We start from the raw sequence: 18,691 nt of genomic DNA on the forward strand, positions 1-18,691 counted from the left end.
ATTTTTTTTAAAAGGTCAGCGTATGGCAGGGAGGAGATTTACTGAATTAGACAATAAACCTGATTATTTTCATTTTTTCTCTTTTTTTTGCTGGATTGCTAGTAACAATAACCCTGGTACTCATGCAAAGTTACTGGGTAATTCAACTGGAGGACTACCTTTTGTTGGTTATAATCAGTGCAGATTTCTAGTAAAACATCTGAAACCTAAAAATTCCTATACAAAGGTAACTGTCACTATTATTGATATTGGAGAAACCAGCCCTCAAGTTACCTACCAGTGATCCAGCTCTTGATCATAATGCCTTTGTGTGATCTCTCCCTGCTAAGTGGGGGCTGGGCAGAGCGAGTCATACCTAGAGGTTAGAACATTAAAGAAGTGATGGTAAGTCACTTTGAGGATTAGATTATAAATGATAGCAATTTCCATCTGCAGTAAATTTTTTTTTTGGTAAGTTATCATGAAAGAAACCAGACGACACAGTTGGTAAACATGAAAATGGCCCACATAGTGAGGACCATGCATCTGTCCAACACAGAGCCTAACTGAAAGCTGCAAACATTACCCCAGCGGGCTTTGGAGCACAAATGCCCCGTAAAGGTTTTGATCCCTCCACCCAAGAGATGACTACAAGCCTATGTGAAATATTCACCATGAGCGGGAATTTTGAGACAATGAATTACTGTTTTAAGCTGCCCATTTGTTTGTAGCATTGGCTATCTTAAACCATGATCACTATAAGCTATTTACTACATAAAATTGAAAGTCATATTAAATTTTTTTAATCATTTTCAAGCATTAAAGACTGGTCATATAAAATATTTAATTGTATACACATTTACAAATGAATATGTGAGAAATTTGGTGATATATAAGAAAGATCTATGTTTTTTCAAAGCTAAAAAAGCTTTTGGTAATTACGATTTTGCTGCTAATATTACCAATATTAACAGGGTATACCAAGACCAGAAGGAATATATAAGAATAGCCAAGATAGTTTCAAGGAAGTAATTCTGTCTACAAAGAAGGCAAATCCCTTCCAGCAATAAGTGATACGTTTAAGAAATTGACTCATTTGCATATAATAAATTTGATTTTTAACGTTACATGTTCAAAGACAATCCAAATTAACTCCTTAATACTTAAAACTGAAGATATATGCAATATCAAGATCTGAAATCTGCTCTCAATCAGATAGATGCTAAAACTTCAAACATTGAAAGATGAGAGCCCGGTGTTTTATAACACTTACTTGCGCAGTATCAGCACAAGCAAGTGAGAAATAAAATTGACATGAGGATCCTTCCATAAGTTTATCAAAATACATAAAATGTTAAATTTATTTTGGTGCCAGATGTTATAAAAATGTGCCTCATTTTTTTCATGATGTGTATTTTCCCTGAACTTTTTCAAGTTATGTCTCTTCATGGATGTCAGTACTTTGCACCAAAATATGCTTATCTTTTAATTCCACTTCCACACATTTTCATAGAGTTATTAGGGAGACAGATAGGAATTAAGCTTTGTGTTTATAAATAGTGACAGATGGGTTGGAGAGAAGAATTTGACCCAAAATATGGAATGTGCTTTAAAATGGGTAATTTAAACTGTACTACAAAATCCTTTTAGAATTTTGAGGAATGGGACACTGTGAGAGGGTGTGTGTTTTACTAGGTAAAGCAGTGAATACAGCACTTACATCTCACAATCTTTACAGATTTTGCAAAAGAAAAAAGAAAACATATTCAAATACTAGTTTCACTGTAATCTTGGAAATTTCTTCCAGCAAGAGCAGAGATTTCTTAGCGTACTTCATTTAACACCTCATTGCTGTAGTACAGGATGATGGATGCTGTCCAGTGGAGTAGAGTTCATAATTTCAATGGATGGTATATTTTACTGATATGGTATTCACTGGAAAATAAATTCTTCATCTGAGCTATTAATACTCATGAAAACCAGCAACTTATGAGCAAACATTAAAAAAAACTTTTTTGGAAAGTAGAATTCTCTCTGTCTCTCCAGCATCATTTCTCTCTCTCGAGACAAGTTTTTCCGTGTGCAGTAAGAATTACTTTGAATTAGCAATGCACTTTAGAAAAAAAAAAAAAAAAGCTGGATTTAAGCAAACTTAGATGCAAACTCCTTTACCAGTTTCCATGTTTTACATTATTTACTCTCAACCTTTATTCCCTGAGGTGTTGCTGAGGCTAATTATAACCACTTTAGAAACTTCTGTGAGGATCAAGTTTCTAGATCATAGTTGGTACTCCAGGTACCTTAATTGTCCTTCCCCTTTAGCAAATGAGAAACTCATTTCCAATTGATTAAATCATTTGTAATTAAAGATAGTTAAAGGTGAACGTATTATTAAGTCATAGATTTACATGACTTATTTTTATGTTAGTCAGGGTTTTTAATGCCTTTAAACTGCACAGCTATTATTAGAATTTGTTTTAAATCTATAAACATTATCAAACATAGGTGCTTTATTCATTGCTTTGCTTGCAAAACACACACACACACACACACACACACACACACACACACACGCCACATTTGACCAGACATTTACAGGCATTTATTTTCTGGTTTCCTTCCAAGTCATGAATCTCAAAAAGAAAGCTCTCTTCAGACCATTTCAAATTCTTAACTATATTGCCAAAAGGACATTCTGCCAGTTTCTGGCTAAAATCCTGTACCAGCAAATATTTATTTGCTAAATAAATCTAATGCAAGTTATTTTTCTGTACTTAGGTAAAAATAATTTAAATATGAGGATTATGGAATATGTTGACTAAATCACAGACTGGTATAAAATATGCCTGTCATTTTGAAAAGAAATGCTTTTTTGTTTTTACTTCTACTTTTATCCTGTTATTTCAGTCTTAACACTGCAAGGGCAACCACAAAAGCAGATAAGGAAGACACTTTTGTGACTTCATAGCCTTTTGAAAATCCAAAAGCATTTCACAAATTTGCTGTTTAAACACAAGGTTAAGCGTGAATTTTCTGGTTATTTATATGTGCTATCTACCATCTAAATATTTTAAAGTCTACTACTTTATTAAAATTAGCTCACCAATATTTCACTGATGCTGTGTGCACAAATAATTATCAAACTTGTGATCCTTCATGTTGATTTCCTTATCATCACATGTAAAATAATGCATTGATTTTAAAAATTAAACATTTTGCTCTTACAATACAATCATGGATTCTAACCATTGCTAAGCAATGAAGATTGCAAAAGCGTAACTATATTTAATCTTTTTCTTAGAATTACTGGCTTTAATCGATTTATAAAAATCTTATTTCAAAAAAACAACTTTTTGTGAGAAATAATTAAGTTTTTGATTTTCAGCTATGAGTGATATAATGCTATAAGCCAGCCAATAAGTTAATACAAAGTGTTTCATTGGCAAACATAAAATGCGATGTATTTTTAATAGAAAGCTATGTTAAATACCTAAGGTTTTAGCAATGCTTGCTTTCGAGAAAAATTGAGCATGAAAGGACCTCTCTATAAAGACAGTATTAAACACACACACACACACAAAATATTATGGAGAAAAGCTTTGATTGGGAAAAGAGCAAAACCATCAGGAGATCTAAATAAGCAGTGATGAAGTCTTCATAGCAGCCTCACTGTCCTTACTGTTCTTTAGTTTATGTATTGCTTTATTTTATGCTATTTTAATGTTATTTAGTTTTATTTTTGATGATGTTTACATAGGTTAACGCGAGATCGAAGGTTAGGGAAATTGGTTGAGGCCATTTCTTCTTCCTGGAAAAGGGAGAGCTGAGGGAACAAGCTGCAGCCAGCCCTCTAACTGCCTCAATACCCTGGGTTGGGGAATGGCTACCTAATGTCATTCCAGTGTCCCTGGTGTAGAGCATGCTCTGAGGGTTCTGCTCAAGTGGTTACAATAGTTCTGGCATGCTATCAATCTCGCAGATCCAAGGATGAGCAAATTCTTCATAAGTCCATTGGTTGACACAGACCACCTAGGAGTGTCTCCAATTGCCCAGATAATTTCTGTCAAAACCTAGATGGGATGGTGCACCAATTTGTTTTGTCTTCCATCCTCATATTGACTGCCATATCCTCCACGTGCATCTGGGGTGTGCAGTCCACTGTTCTGTCTGAGCCACTGAGGAGACCCAGTTCCGACACATGCATTCCATGGTCAGCAAGTACAGTGGCCTTGTTGATGGAAGGCCCTCAGAAATCATTCCTCACCTGCAAAAGTCTCTCAAATGCCCTCCCTCCCACATATCCCCTTGCCCCTTTCCTTGGTCAATCCCCAGTCCCTGTGCATAGAAGTGCATGGGGCACCTGGAGCCAAATGGCACTCAAGTGTGCCATCCCACGCAAGGCTGGAGCCTGCGGCCCCAAATGGCAACTTATTTAGGAAAGTGTTTCACAGCTGGGAGAAAAACAGCCAATAGATGACAGGCATCCTAACCTAGTTAATGGCCAAATTTTTGTAACCTATCATTTTATACAAGCAAATTCATTTAAGTTATTCATAAGTCTCTATGCAAATGCTGAGTACAGACAGATTGGCTTGGTTTTGAATTCTTGGAAAAACAGAAAATTATCTATTCCCTCACCATTAGACGGTCTATATTATCACAATGATAGATGACAGTGAATTGAAAAACAAAAAGTGAGGGTGGGATATTTGGCTAACAATTAAAATGCAATATTACTTATTCATTCCATTTTCAAAAGCAAGCAGCAATACTTGAATATCAGTTAACCATTTTTACCCATATATAAAGTCCATTTTTGGACTTTTTTGTGTATGTTGCGTGCATTTACTATAAGGATCTGCACTCAGGCTCTAGTGACTCAATGCACAATCTGTTTAAGTCTTTCTGTAACAATTTTTTCACTTTGCTGTGTCTCAATTTTCCCATGCTGCATGTCTTGTGTGGGAGTGTGTACACTTTCTCTGATATTTCATTGTAATAATCTAAGAGTTAGTTATTTTAATTCAACCATCCTTACTTTTTCTGCTTCTTTGGCAAGTGCAGATGAATTAGAAATCTCCCGAGTCAGTCCCGTGAGTTGCATCAGCTGCTTCAGATCCGTGTGTACACTGCCATGAACAGTGTTGAATTGTTTTCATGGAATGGGATTCTGTCTTGCGGCAGGCAGGCGGTTCAGTGTGGTGGGCCTTCTGTGTTTGCCAGTACATGATCATCAAAATGAGGCTGCTACTGTCTCATAGGACCTGGCAGACAGAAATGTAATCTTTCTTGGTCATTCCATTTTGAAGAATTGGCTGTTACTTCCTAGAGAGGCATACTTAGCATGCAAAACTTCCAAGAGACTGTTCAAAGATGCGTGCCTTAAAGAGGAAGAGGAAAAAGTTCCAATTATAAATCTGCTAAAGTAAATGTCCCGAGATAAATGGGTTGGGATTCTGTAGTCACCAAGAATCCTGTCTAAATCAAAATCAAGCTAAGAAAAAGTTAAAGTCTTGTTTTCATAAGATATAAATTGTTAAAAATAACTGCTATGCAAATTGCCCTTGAGGTATTGATTATAATTGTTTCTTCATAGTTATGAAAAAGTTCCACACAATAAAATGTTTTAAAACTTTCCTGCCTTCTTTTAGGGTGGAAAAATAAAGCAGTAATTTTATGAACTTTAAAAAACAATTTATTTATTTATTTATTTATTTGAAAAGAAGAGTTAGAGAAAGTGAGAGAAAAATACTCTATCCACTGGAATGACCATAATAACGGGTTGTGAAGAACTTCTTGCCTGTCTTCCACATGGGTGCAGTGCCCAAGTCCGTGGGCCATCTACTGCTGTTTCCTCAGGAGCATTAGCAGGAAGATGGATCAGAAGTGGGGAGGTCAGGATTTGAATCAGTACCCATATGGCATAAGGTCAACTATCCTTTTACTGTTGGAATGTGTTCTCTTCAAACTACATGAATGTTTTTATAGACATGTTGTTAGGAAACAGAGCATACACTATCCCCTGAACCTAGAGCAAAACATATGAGTGCTGCAGTATGCTATTTGTAGTGGCTGTGCCTTTCAATTTACACCTTTGTGTCACAGTAATTTAAGCACCTTTCTTGAAAAAGAGCCAGCCCTTCACAGTGCCATCATGAGCCCTTGTGTATGTTTAGCAGTAGAGTGCCACTGGTGTTACAACGAGCCTTTCAAGGAGTACTTGAAGGAGATGGCAATGAACATTCAGAAACTGCAATATAGATAAGCTGGAATGAGCAACAGAGTGAATCATTTTATAAATTCTGTACTACTTCTTGCTGATTATTCATGATTCAGATCAGTGCAAAATTTGCAGGGGAAATCCAAGTTTCATAATGAGGAAATATCAAATTTTATATATTATATTATATATTTCTACATTATTTTATAATATTTATATATTATATTATATTTAGATAATATATTATATCTATTATATGCTAGACAACATATATGGTTAACTTTTAAAATCATAAACATTTAGTGTACTCTGTGAACTGAAATTCATACGGAGGTTAGGTTGTGCTCATTTTGAGCCTAAAAGACAATAGGAAATGTAATTGTATGATAATTAAAGCATTATGACTGCCTGTACTTTAATTATGAAAAACATCAAAATTCAAAAGATGATTTTGATCATCCTTTACTCCAGAACTTGTCTTTCCAGTTTCTATTTCCTTCCTTACTTCTTTCATATAGGCACGTATTAGCTAGAAGTTTTGGCTCTTAAAGCATTCCTCCAGGGACAGATAATTTGCAAACTGGTAGATTGTTGCTCTAGCTGCCCAGAGCGCATGTGGCGGTGCTGTAGTTTGTATCCCATCTCCTTCCCTTCTAACTGTAGCTTCCTGCCTACACACATACAAGGAGGCAGCAGGAGACGACTTATATACTTCAGTGCCTGATACTCACGTAGCAGATTCAAATGCAGCCCTGGCATACTGAATTTTGCTTAGGCCAGACCCATCTGAGGCAGGCATTTGAGGAGCAAACCATCACATGAAAGATTCTCTCAATCTTTTTTGACCCTTTACAGTTTGGTATGTTTGAGCTTCAAATGATTCTCATATGATTTGTACCTGTCTATAATGTTAATTGCAAAGCTTTCGAATTATGGGAATTTAAATAGTGTTTATTATTGTTGCTGAAACGGTCGCTTTTTATGCACTAAATTTTTTATCTAAACAACGAATCATATTGTTGTTTAATATGCCAATAACCTATCAAGTTCAGTGACATTACAAATGCAGAGATTGAAACACAGGAAGCTTAATAAGTTACTCAATTTTATATAATTAATACCTGGTGGATTAGGATTTTACATTTTTCATTTCCTCTCTTTGTATTTATGGCAATTTGTGTAATTTGCACATTATGAAATAGTAATCACAATTGTTAGCTAACATATAGTAACCGTTTTCCCTTCTTTCCTCCAACTCTCTCCTGCCCTTATGTTCGTCCCTCCATTCTTTTTTGGAAATAAACACTATCTTTAAAGGACTTCTTTGTTAGAACATTTGAAGTACAACACATGTATAAAAATATTTTAGCTGCTGAAAAAAAATTATCATTTTCTTACTGAGGAACATTGACTTTAAATTTGACTTGCTGCACTAGGGGAAATATGCTTTTTCTACTTAATAAAAAATGTGGTTATTATAAAGAAGTTTTTAAAAGAAAAAGTGTACAATACAGTGTTATGAACTTGTAGTCATCATGTTGCATATTCATTTGCTTTCCAGGACTTATTCATTATAATGGAAGTTGTACCTGAGATTGCCATTAAGGCTTCAGTGAGGAGACACAACTGCGCATGCCAGAAATTACTTTGCTGGGGCATACAAGTCTCTTCGGAGAAGCTTCAGAATTTCTCAGGTTCTCCAAGAGGCTTTTGAACTCAGAAGAGCTTAGAATCATCAAACTATACTCTTAGTTCCTGGATGGTTTCTCTTTTGGGGTCTTTAGCATTCAGCTTTTCTAGCATGTAGGAAGAAAATTATTCATATCATGATGCAGTGTTCATCAACAGGTGATAATGCTATGAATAGCTCCTTGCTCATAGTAGAGTAGGCTTTGGTCTGGATAGTAGCATGCATTATCCAAATTCTATGCAAATAATAATTTTATACAAATAATCACATCAAATAATTTAAATCTGTGAAGAGTGATATTTCCTTTCATTTGATGATTAACTCATTTAAGTAGTCACCAAAGTTGATCATTTTTGTATGCTAACTTCAGGTAAAGGGAAATGAAGTTGTGAAATCATCCTGCTCATCAGACTGAGCTTCCCTTGGGAACAGTGCGTCTCACATGAATACACCACATGTAAGGATATAGCTTAGGACATATTTGAAGGTATTAGAATCTTTACTGAAATCAATAGGAAAAGAAAAAAAAATCCTCATGACCATTTCTGTTTCAGACTTTTTGCACTAAATGAGGGCAAGTCTAATGCATCAAATATGGATTTCACATACAAAGTACAGTCTACAAGAGTGAAAGGTGTATTTTAGCTTTAATTATTCAGATATTCCTGATGTCTTCCATGTTTTCTGGTTTGTCATAGATATCATTGTTTTCAATCATTCTGTTTATTTCTGTTTTTGCATGAAAACATAACAATTGTCCAATATTTTACATTTAATTTTATTTGAACTTAAGCAAGAGAGTGGGAGAGAAAAGGATCACCACCCATCTGCTTATTCACTCTTGAATCTCCGTAATGGCAAGGGACCCAACAGAACTAAGGCATCAAGAACTCAATCGAGTGTTGGCTGAGATGCATATTGGCAATAAGCTGGAATTAGATCCAAAGCTAAGACCCAAGCTTAGGTACTTGATACCACAAGTGGCACATTGTTTTTCACATTTAGATTTTTTTTTGTTGTTTTAAAAATATTCAATTATTTGAAAGGGAGAGTGACAGAAAAAGAGAGAGAGAGATAGCTTCCAAACTATATCTCCAAACTGCTTTACTTCCAAAATACCCAGAATAGCCAATTGTAAGTAAAGATGAAGCCAGGAACACAGAAGTTCATTTACGTTTCCTACAATGGGTGGCCGCAATCCACATATTTGGACTAATCATCTGCTACCGTCCAGGCACATAGCAGGAAGCTGGACTGGAAACAGGGTGTTTGGGTGTGCAACGCATACTTTGAAATAACCTGTGAGCATTCCAAGTAGTGGCTTAAACCTCTATGGCACAACATCTACCCCCACCCCCAGTGACATGTTAAGCATTGCGCTAAGCATCTGCCCTAATTCTCAGTACCTTTTCTGTAACCAAAAAAAAAAAAAAAAAAAAAAGGCTAATAATAAAACCTAGCTAGTATCGAGAGAAATAGACAGTGACTAATTCTTGGCTCAGTACTTGTGAAAGTTAACTGGCATTTCTCTCTATTGATTTTATAACAATATGATAGGAATATTTCCTTCTTCAGGTGTTGGGGTATAATAATAGCACTGTGAATAATGAACAAAGTCAGAAAACTCAGAAAATATGAAACAAACTAGATATCCATCAAATCAAACAGTGAAATTTATCATAAACATATAAATTCAACATGTAATTGTAACTGCATTCCATTTATTTGTCCGGTCATCATAAGCTGCTGAATAATAACCATGATAATCAATGTAAAAGAAAAAAAGAAAAGAAATTCCTACCACTCTACAAATCAAAGACCGGTGTTGTTTTCGGAATTTTACTTATGGAAATGGATTTCAGTATTTAAATGCAGATATTTAAAATTATGTATTGTTCAAGTTGGTCCTAATTCACCTATTTCACCTGTAAATATTGTAAGCATGACATGTTGTCAGACGTAATAAGCAATCATGGAATAGTTTACTACTAATTTATTCACTGAATTTAGCGGATTATGCAGGGTCAAAGGGTATATTATTTAGGGATTGGGGGAGCTTTCACAGGAAGGTAACTTTAATGTTTGCTTTAAAGGATTGATCAATATTTTTCAAGAATGACAAAGTGAAGGATTTATATTATAAAAATATTGATTTTCAGCGATTTCAAAAGACATCAAACAAAATGATACCAAGTTTAAAACTTTTATAGCTAAAACAAGTATCATTTTTTTGACACATTTATAATGGAGAAAAATATGCACGGAAGAAAATGAAAAATGTACAACTCAAAAACGGGGGTGGATGAGGCCAATTTAGGGATAAGAAAGGAAATAGACTCAGCAATGCTAATGATTCCAGATTTGAAAATGTTTCTAGGAGTAAGGATGTTTGAATCATTACAATTTTATGTGGAATACTATATAGCTATAGTTTTTAAAGGATTTTAAGAATGTATTAAAAGGCAGAGTTTACACACACACACAGAGAATTAAATATATTCCATCATGTAACCCTTATGACCCTAGTATTTGGGGTGGGCCAATATGGAGCCAAAAATTTGGAGCTTCTTCTGGGTTTCCCGTATGAGTATAGGGCCCCAAGGACTTAAAACATACCCCGTTGCTTTCCCAGTTACATTAATATTCAAAATATGACAACGGATGCTGAAACCATTGCTCAAAAGTCCAATCCTCTACTCTGTGGCAGCACCCAATATAGGCACCAGTCCATGCCCTAGATATTCTGTTTTCAGTCCGGCTCCCTGCGTGTGACCTGGACAAGAAGCAGAGGATGCCCAAAGCCTTGGGATCCTGTACCCACATGGGAGACCCAGAGGAGGCTTCTGATACTGAACTTCAAATCAGCGTAGCTCTGGAAGTTGCAACCATTTGGAGAGGAAACCAGTGGATGGAAGACCTTCCTCTATCTCTCCTTTCCTCTGCCTTCCAAATAAAAATTTGAAAAATTTAAAAAACAAAACCAAACCATGTCAGCAGAGTGAACATTCTGTAAACATATAGGCAACAGTGAAAAATCTTGGAATATTTTGACAAGGAAAGGACGAGTGATGTATTGTCATATGTACAGCTTGGATATCAACAATTTTATTGGAGTATAGTAAATAAAAGTTTGAAGAAATATTTGAAGAAAATTAAAAATCAGAAATATTGCAGAAGAAGTAAGTACTGCTTCCTATGTGAGAACCAAGAGGCTGATGTTTTTCTTTGTTCTCTATATAATGGTAAGCTTGAGGTACATTTCAATTGAGAATCCAGAGTAGTGTAAGTTACAGAAGTTATTATTTTCGTTTTTAAGAAGGAGGTGTACTGTATTTTAATTATCAGAATTTATCATATGCCAACATTTGTTCCTAATAGAATTCTGATTATAATGTCATTGGTTAATTTAGCAACTTAACCTTTTAAACTGTTGTGAGCTGTAACTAAGATTTAATTACATTATTGCCAAATATCTAAGGAATGGTCAGTACATGAGGTTCCCTGCTGGTATTTCTGAGCTAAAGGTCAGTGGTGTATCCAAAAAGTAATAAGAGCCCAATCCCATTGACTTTCCTCTAAAGTTTGACTTTATTCCTTTTCTGAGATACAATACCATCATGCAGAGAAAAGATACTTGAAGTGACTTTGACTTGCATTATTTATATGCTATGAGGTCTATTTTGTTTTTTATCTTTTTGAACACGTTTTACTAACAAAAAAAAAAGAGAGAGCAAGAAAGAAAGAAAAAGAAAATTTGTGAATAAACATTTAAAAGTTTAGCAAATGTCTGACAGCACTGTTAGTTTTCCTAAGAGCTAATATGCTCTGCATGTTTTTCTAAGGAAAACTTTTTTTTTTCTGATGAAAAGACCTAATGCATAAGAGAAAGGTGATGAAAATTAGAGTTCTTCTTTTGAAGAATGAAAACAAAATAGTTCTTGTAGGGCGGCATTAGGACTTTCTCAGAAATAAGGGTATTGGTTTGATCAAAACAAGGCCAAGAACGTCTAGATAAAACGTCAGTTTTATCAATCAGCACTATTTTTTTAATTTATTTCACTGGGAACTTGTTTGTGTTGAAAAGAGTGACAACTCTGGAGTCTCCTGTTGTTGGCTCATCAATCACTTGGTTGTTTGATGGGTCTTTGTTTCACTATTAGCTCTGCCCTTGGTGAGTTTCTAATATTCAGTCTCTGAATGGCCTATCAGTGAAGCCTGTATGCTGGCTGTGGGTGTGCACAGATGCTGTTCCTTCTGCCCTTCCTACACTTACCTTGATTTTTAGGCAAAGCAGTTAGACTTATCGATACCAGACTTGCATCTTTAAAAAATCTCTAATTTCAAATCAAAATTCCACTTGGAGGTAGATGTTCTACATCTAAAAATGCATTTAATTCTTTAGTCCACACCGTTTGCTGTTTTCATAATACATGTTTTCCCTCAGTCTTTTAGAACCCATTATATACACGGACTGTAAAAATTTTGCACCAGAATAAACGTGCCTTTCCGTTCAGTTTCCAAAACCTTTTTAAAAATGCTCTTATATGTAATCTAAATGATCCTGAATAGCCATATTCCATTGCTTTCTTACTCACAATGGCAGCTTTTATAAAAATCACTTTCCCATTTTCTTGTGAAAATAGAAATGATATTTGGACCCTGAAGTCCCAATTTTGTTTTTCCAATGTCTGCCCTTGTAATTCTTCATGATGATTGGATATTTTTCTAACTTGTTCCCACTACCATCATCACTGTAAATGTCCTTTGAGCATATGATAAAGAGTTCATCTGAAATTATCTTTGTGAAAGATTTATTTATTTTAACAGAGTTACCAACAGAGAAGCAGAGATAGAGAGAACTTGCCACGTGTTCTTTCCCTCTGTGAGTGGTCACAATTGCCAACGCTGGGACAAGCTGAAGCCAGGAGCCCACAGCTTCATCTGGGTCTCTCACATAGGGGACAGAGGCCAAAAGACTTTGGCATGTTATTTTCTTTTCCCAGGCCATTAGCAAGGTGCTGTATTGTAAAGTGAAGCATTCAAGGCTCAAACCAATGCCTGTATAGGATGCCAGCAATGCAGGCAGCAGCTGTATCCGATATCCAATACCATCCCGGACCTCAATTCTTTATCACAGTTTCTTGTCATTGCCCTTTCTCATTCCTGAATGCTATTATCCCCTTCTAAATGTGGTATAAAAAACCATGGCGTATCAAAAATCACTCCCTGACATATATCCAGTCTCTTTATCTTTCTCTGTAGTTTTAGTATTCACTTGGTGATACCAAAAGGTTTATGAAATAAATTCTTCTCACCCATATCGGCATGGAGATGGCTTAATAAGAGGAGACAGAACCATACAGTGAGATTAATTCCAAATTTTATTTAGATTTGTAACTGGCATAATTATTTTTGATATTAACGAATCATCAGGTAATATTTCAATAATCATCATTACTTATAGTCACCCTACTATCCAAACTTCTATACATTCTTTACGCCTATCTATTACTTAGAACGTGTTAATCAACATTTCTCCCTTCCTCCCTCCCATCTTCACTAAATAATGAATGCTGCCTGGAAGTTATTCTGCATATCTCTATATGCTTTTCTGTTATCATTTAAACATCCTTGAGTCAATATTTCGTGGTTTATTCTGTCCCTCTTTATATTCACCATGTTCTTTCAGGTAATGGACATCTTCCAGTTTCACTAAATACGTTAAAAGTTCTCAGAAGAGATTTCTGAGTATTAGTTGTAACAATGCAACTGATTCTGTGGCTTTATATTCCATTCTCTCTCTTTGACAAGGATTGAACTGCCTGTGCTCCTATGTGAAGCGAACCCATGCACTTTTCCCACCAATGCTCATCTAACACATGTTTTTCATTCTATCCTGCACCTGCCTCTAATTCCATCTGAATATATCCAACTTGACTTTCCCAGCTGCCAAGTTCTCCTCTTACAAGCTCCATCTCAGCAAATGACTACATACTTCCAGTTTCTTGTGCCAAAAATCTTAGTGTTATCTTCAACTTTTGCCTTTAATGAAACATGTAAAATACTGTGTCTCTCCCTTAAATACCTATGGACTTTTCAACTACTTTCTACTTCCACTGTTTCCACTTTGGTCCTCACCTAAATTAATGCCCAAATGATTGCACTAACTTAAAATCTTCAATCAGTCTGCTCTCTTGCTTCTGTTGTTATTCTGTCAGCTATTGATGTTAATATATAACTTTTAACATAAAGTTGTCATTATTTGCATGGGTTGGAAGTCAAATCAAGTTCAAAACACAGAAGCATATTATTGGATTTATATTGGCTACTTAACATATTGTTTATAAACATGATTTCTGTAATAGAACTGAAAGTTAAATGCCAACCCTATTGTACTGTGTGTCTTCACAAAAAACATGTAATATGTGCAAGCCTTGATTTTCCTATTGTTTTTTTTTTAAATTGCAGCAGCAGAAGGAGAGAGGGAGGGGAGGTGAAAGAGAGCATGCAAGAACTCCCATTTGCTAATACCCATAATTACCAGTACACGCCTAAGCCAAAGCTAACAGCCAGAAACTCAGTCAGCATTCTGTGTTGGAAAGCAGGGACCCGAGCATTTGAGCCACCATTTGCCACCTCCCTGTGTGTGCATTGGTTGGGAGATACAGCGGGAGAATTTGAGGGACGCAAAGCCAGGTACTCAGAGGTACTCAGATATGGGATGGTAACATTGTAATTGTTAGGACAAATATGCAGCCTGAACCCTGGTTTTGTGTGTTCAAACAGAAATCACAAGGAATTAGTGACTGATAGACTTGGAGGATTGTTGTAAGCATTAAAAGAGATAATTCAAATAAAATATCCAGCAGACTCATATATCAGAGTTTTCAGTGGGGACAGTGAAAAAAACTCTCTTTCCTACAGAGTATATGTATGCACACACACATACATTATATGTTATACATATATGTGTGAACCTATTTTATATTTTTATTTTGTATTTTGTATTTATATTTTATATTTCTATTGGTTTCTTCATTTAACTTTTAAGTAATTTTATAAGAACAGAGAAGTAAATGGAAATGTCTGTTTCTTTTTAAACAATTTAAACTTATTTTACCTTCAGTCTTTCAGTTGTTCTCAGGTAGACTTATTTAAGTGTTGTTGTGGGGAGTCACACTGGGCCTTCTAAAGTTCTGTAGGAATCAGCTGCATGACCTCAGCCTTCATTTATGAAAGATCATTCCAGGAAGAAAACGCTTGTTTACTTAGCAGTTTTGCACTAATGATAGAGGCCCTGAAGAGAATTATAACAGCTCATTATGAAAACATTTGTAAAGGAATTTGCCTAAACTTGACATCTCCTGAAATTGTTTGCATTCACTGAAAGTCATGGATGTAAAACTTCACTTTGTTTCAGTCCTATTAATCTTTTCACTTAGAAAAAAAAAGGCTTAGAGATGTAATAGCCCCAACTATTTCGCAATCATATGGTCTAAATAAAATTTTAGAATTGAGTAATATAAATACAGGACTACCATTTTACTTGTGAAGAACTTCACTATGATGGCATGCAAATGGACAACATGTAGAGATTATAAACAGGAATAGAGTATGCAACACACTAACCTGTTTTTCTGAAGAGTTTTGTACTTCACAGGCTGTTGTGCAACATGGGTACAGATAGAAATTTCCACTGGGAAATATCAGTTCTATGTTAAATAAATTGTGTTCAATCCACTAAAGAACTGATTAAATTGAGATTAATCTAGAGTTCTAATTCATATGACTGTCAATCTATTGCTTTTATTTTAAAGTATTATATTCCTACAGTTCAACCTACTTTAAAAAAAAGCATTATTTTAGAAGCTATGATACTTTGAGTCCTAGATATAGCTCTGTGAATACCAAGATCTGTTCTTTTGTTATTCGATTTGTCCCATCCATGCCTTAATTTGCTCATCAATATAAAAGCAGTGATTGTGTCTGGCCTGACTTTTTTTCCTTGCTGAACTGTTAGAATTCCGTCAACTAGGAAAGAAAGGGGGAACTGCTGTACATGATAATCTCACTTTCTATTGCCAGTAGTCTTCCTTCATCCATTGTCGGCTGTTCCTTACCGTAGTTTCTAACCTTCTGTATCTTCATCATTACTGCCTTCCTCTCACCTTAAAATATTATATTTATATATTGAATTTTTCCAGTAGGGAAGCCAGTAACACAATCACACCAATAATTGAAATAGAGTTCTGCAATTTTCCTGGGTGAAATTCTGGTAACACCAACTTGTCCTTTTCAGTTCTGTACGTGAATATTACTAGCTACAATAATTTCTATTCTTGTTTATACAGGAAATGACTTATTTCTTGTAGCAGTTCATGAACTGGGACATGCTCTGGGATTGGAGCATTCCAATGACCCCACTGCCATCATGGCTCCATTTTACCAGTACATGGAAACAGACAACTTCAAACTACCTAATGATGATTTGCAGGGCATCCAGAAGATATATGGTAGGTTATCGTTCTTTGTTTGGCTAATTCTACAGCGAAGCCAAGAATTCCTTCTCTCTTGGGGCAGATTCTTTGTGACAAAAACTAAGAAAAATATATATGCATGTCTATCTGGCCTATTGTCAAGATTTTTTTTCAGTTAGTTAGATATTGTTGGCGATGTTCTTATGACTCTTAATGTACATAGTATGGAAATCATATTTAACACCAATGAAGTTTTATTTTTTAATTTAGTTGAAACATGTGATTATATTAAATTCTAAATTACTTTTATATTTAAATCCAGATGGAAAAGCATCATGGATTAAAGTCACCGATAAAAATAATGAGAAGTAATAGACGTTGAAACTTTGGTACAAACTGACAGATTGAATCACAGGCTGTGATATCTGATGTTGAGCAGTTCCTACACAAATAACAGTAAAGGCTTGTATATGGTGGATGGATCAAGTTGACCTTCTAGGCATTTGGTTAATCATTGACTCAGAGCAAAAGTCAAGAAATAAGGACATTAGTAAATTACTAAGTTAATTTTTGCGGCACAAAAAATGACTACAATATTTTTGTTTAGGGGATTCAGTCAAAGAATGAATATAAAAGGGAAAGGGAAAAAGAATAAATTGTGCATCTACATTACTATATGTATATTTGCTATGTATTATTATATGTATATTTGTTATATCCCTAACTTCCTCATTGCAAGGCATTTTCCTAACATGTAATTGTTAAGACTCTGATATTTATAACTTATAAGTAGCAAATACAGCTTTTTAACTTAATGAAGATTTCAGTTTTATAGAAGGAAGACAGTTGTGTGTTGTTTATATGTGAATTCCCAATATCTAGACTGTCATTTGCATTTTTTAAGTGGGATAGTTTAAGTTCACTAGTTTATTTTGCATTCCTTAGGTTTTCAATTCCAGAAATATATTCTCTAAGGGTTAAAATAGACTTAGAAAAAAAGGTCAATTTATGTGCTACTCTTTATTTTATTAAGCTATTGAGAACAGGAAAATGTCTCATACTTGAATTTGAATTGAGCTAGCCTATTCCTAAATGCATGTCTCCTGAAATTCCTAGTAAGTGGTAAACTGAAAGAAGTCTCTTTCTCATGACCTCATGAATTAGTAGTCTAGACTGAAGGTCTGCAAGAGAATATCCTTTCCATATCTAAATAGTAAGTGTGAACAGGCCTGTGTTTCTTCTGAAAAATGTTAATCCCCTGAGGAATGATGGTTAACATCTGCACCAAATTACATGTGTAAACTTTGGCTTGATTTAGAAGTCTCTTTTCAGAAGTTCTTCTTCACATTGATATTTTACTGATGTTTTTTAAATCAGTATGTGTTTGGCTATTTCAGTATTTTTTTAATGAAACAATCATCTAGCAATTTATCAAAATACTTTATTGGAAGAAAATAGTAACATTTTATAAAAAAAAAAATTAACCCATGTAGTTGATATATGGTAGAATGCACTTTATTGAGACGATGCTTGACTTTAGGAAATGTTTGTATAAAAGCATTGTCTATCAAAACCTTGGATTAACTTAAGTGGAACTTGCATTCATGTCCCCAGTGTCAACTGTCACTTATTTATTATTTATATATCACCTACTTCCAAAAAAGATTTGAGAATGGCTTTACAATAAGAACTGTGGTGAAGCTGTTAAAAAAAAAATCCTTAAAAGTCAAAACAGAAAGCAATTCCTTGCACCCGAAGTAGCACCATAGGGGTAATTTCAGACAGATTTGGCAATGGTTTGGTGGCTAAGATACTTTGTTTTTCAGAAAATATTGAAGACCTCTTAGCTCACCTCTCTGTGCTCGCTGCTGATAAGTGACTGTTCTCTGTAGCATATTTTCCAGCACTATTCCAGTTTTAAGTGAGCCAAGCACTGTCCTCATATTTCCAAAAGGTCCACCTGACAAGATCCCTCCACCTACAAGAGCTCTACCGACAGTGCCCCCACACCGCTCTATTCCTCCTGCCGACCCAAGGAAAAATGACAGGCCCAAACCTCCTCGGCCTCCCACTGGCAGACCTTCCTACCCTGGAGCCAAACCCAACATCTGTGATGGGAACTTTAACACGCTAGCTATTCTTCGCCGTGAGATGTTTGTCTTCAAGGTAGGAGGCTGTGAGATATATATGTATATATGTGTATATATATTTTTAAAATAGTAGATCATCTGTCCGCTGTTGCTTTCTCAAACCAGTTCTCATTCATTCTAACATTACCTTCCAGGCCCTCTTTGAGTTAGAAGGCTCAAATAAAGCATCTTAAAA

At 35.2% G+C, this 18,691-nt stretch overlaps 1 protein-coding gene across 1 annotated transcript in view; it reads left to right on the forward strand.

Moving 5' to 3' along the window:
- Positions 1-18,691, forward strand: part of MMP16 (matrix metallopeptidase 16) — a 265,162-nt gene that overhangs the window by 164,875 nt on the left and 81,596 nt on the right. The window contains exons 5-6 of the mRNA XM_040995311.1: positions 16,241-16,402; positions 18,321-18,532. Of these exons, the coding sequence (XP_040851245.1) occupies positions 16,241-16,402; positions 18,321-18,532 (374 nt within the window). The remainder of the gene's footprint in view (positions 1-16,240; positions 16,403-18,320; positions 18,533-18,691) is intronic.

This window comes from Ochotona curzoniae, unplaced genomic scaffold (genome assembly GCF_017591425.1).
Source record: "Ochotona curzoniae isolate NIBS_2020 unplaced genomic scaffold, NIBS_Ocur_1.0 contig_1071, whole genome shotgun sequence".
NCBI lineage: Eukaryota > Metazoa > Chordata > Mammalia > Lagomorpha > Ochotonidae > Ochotona > Ochotona curzoniae.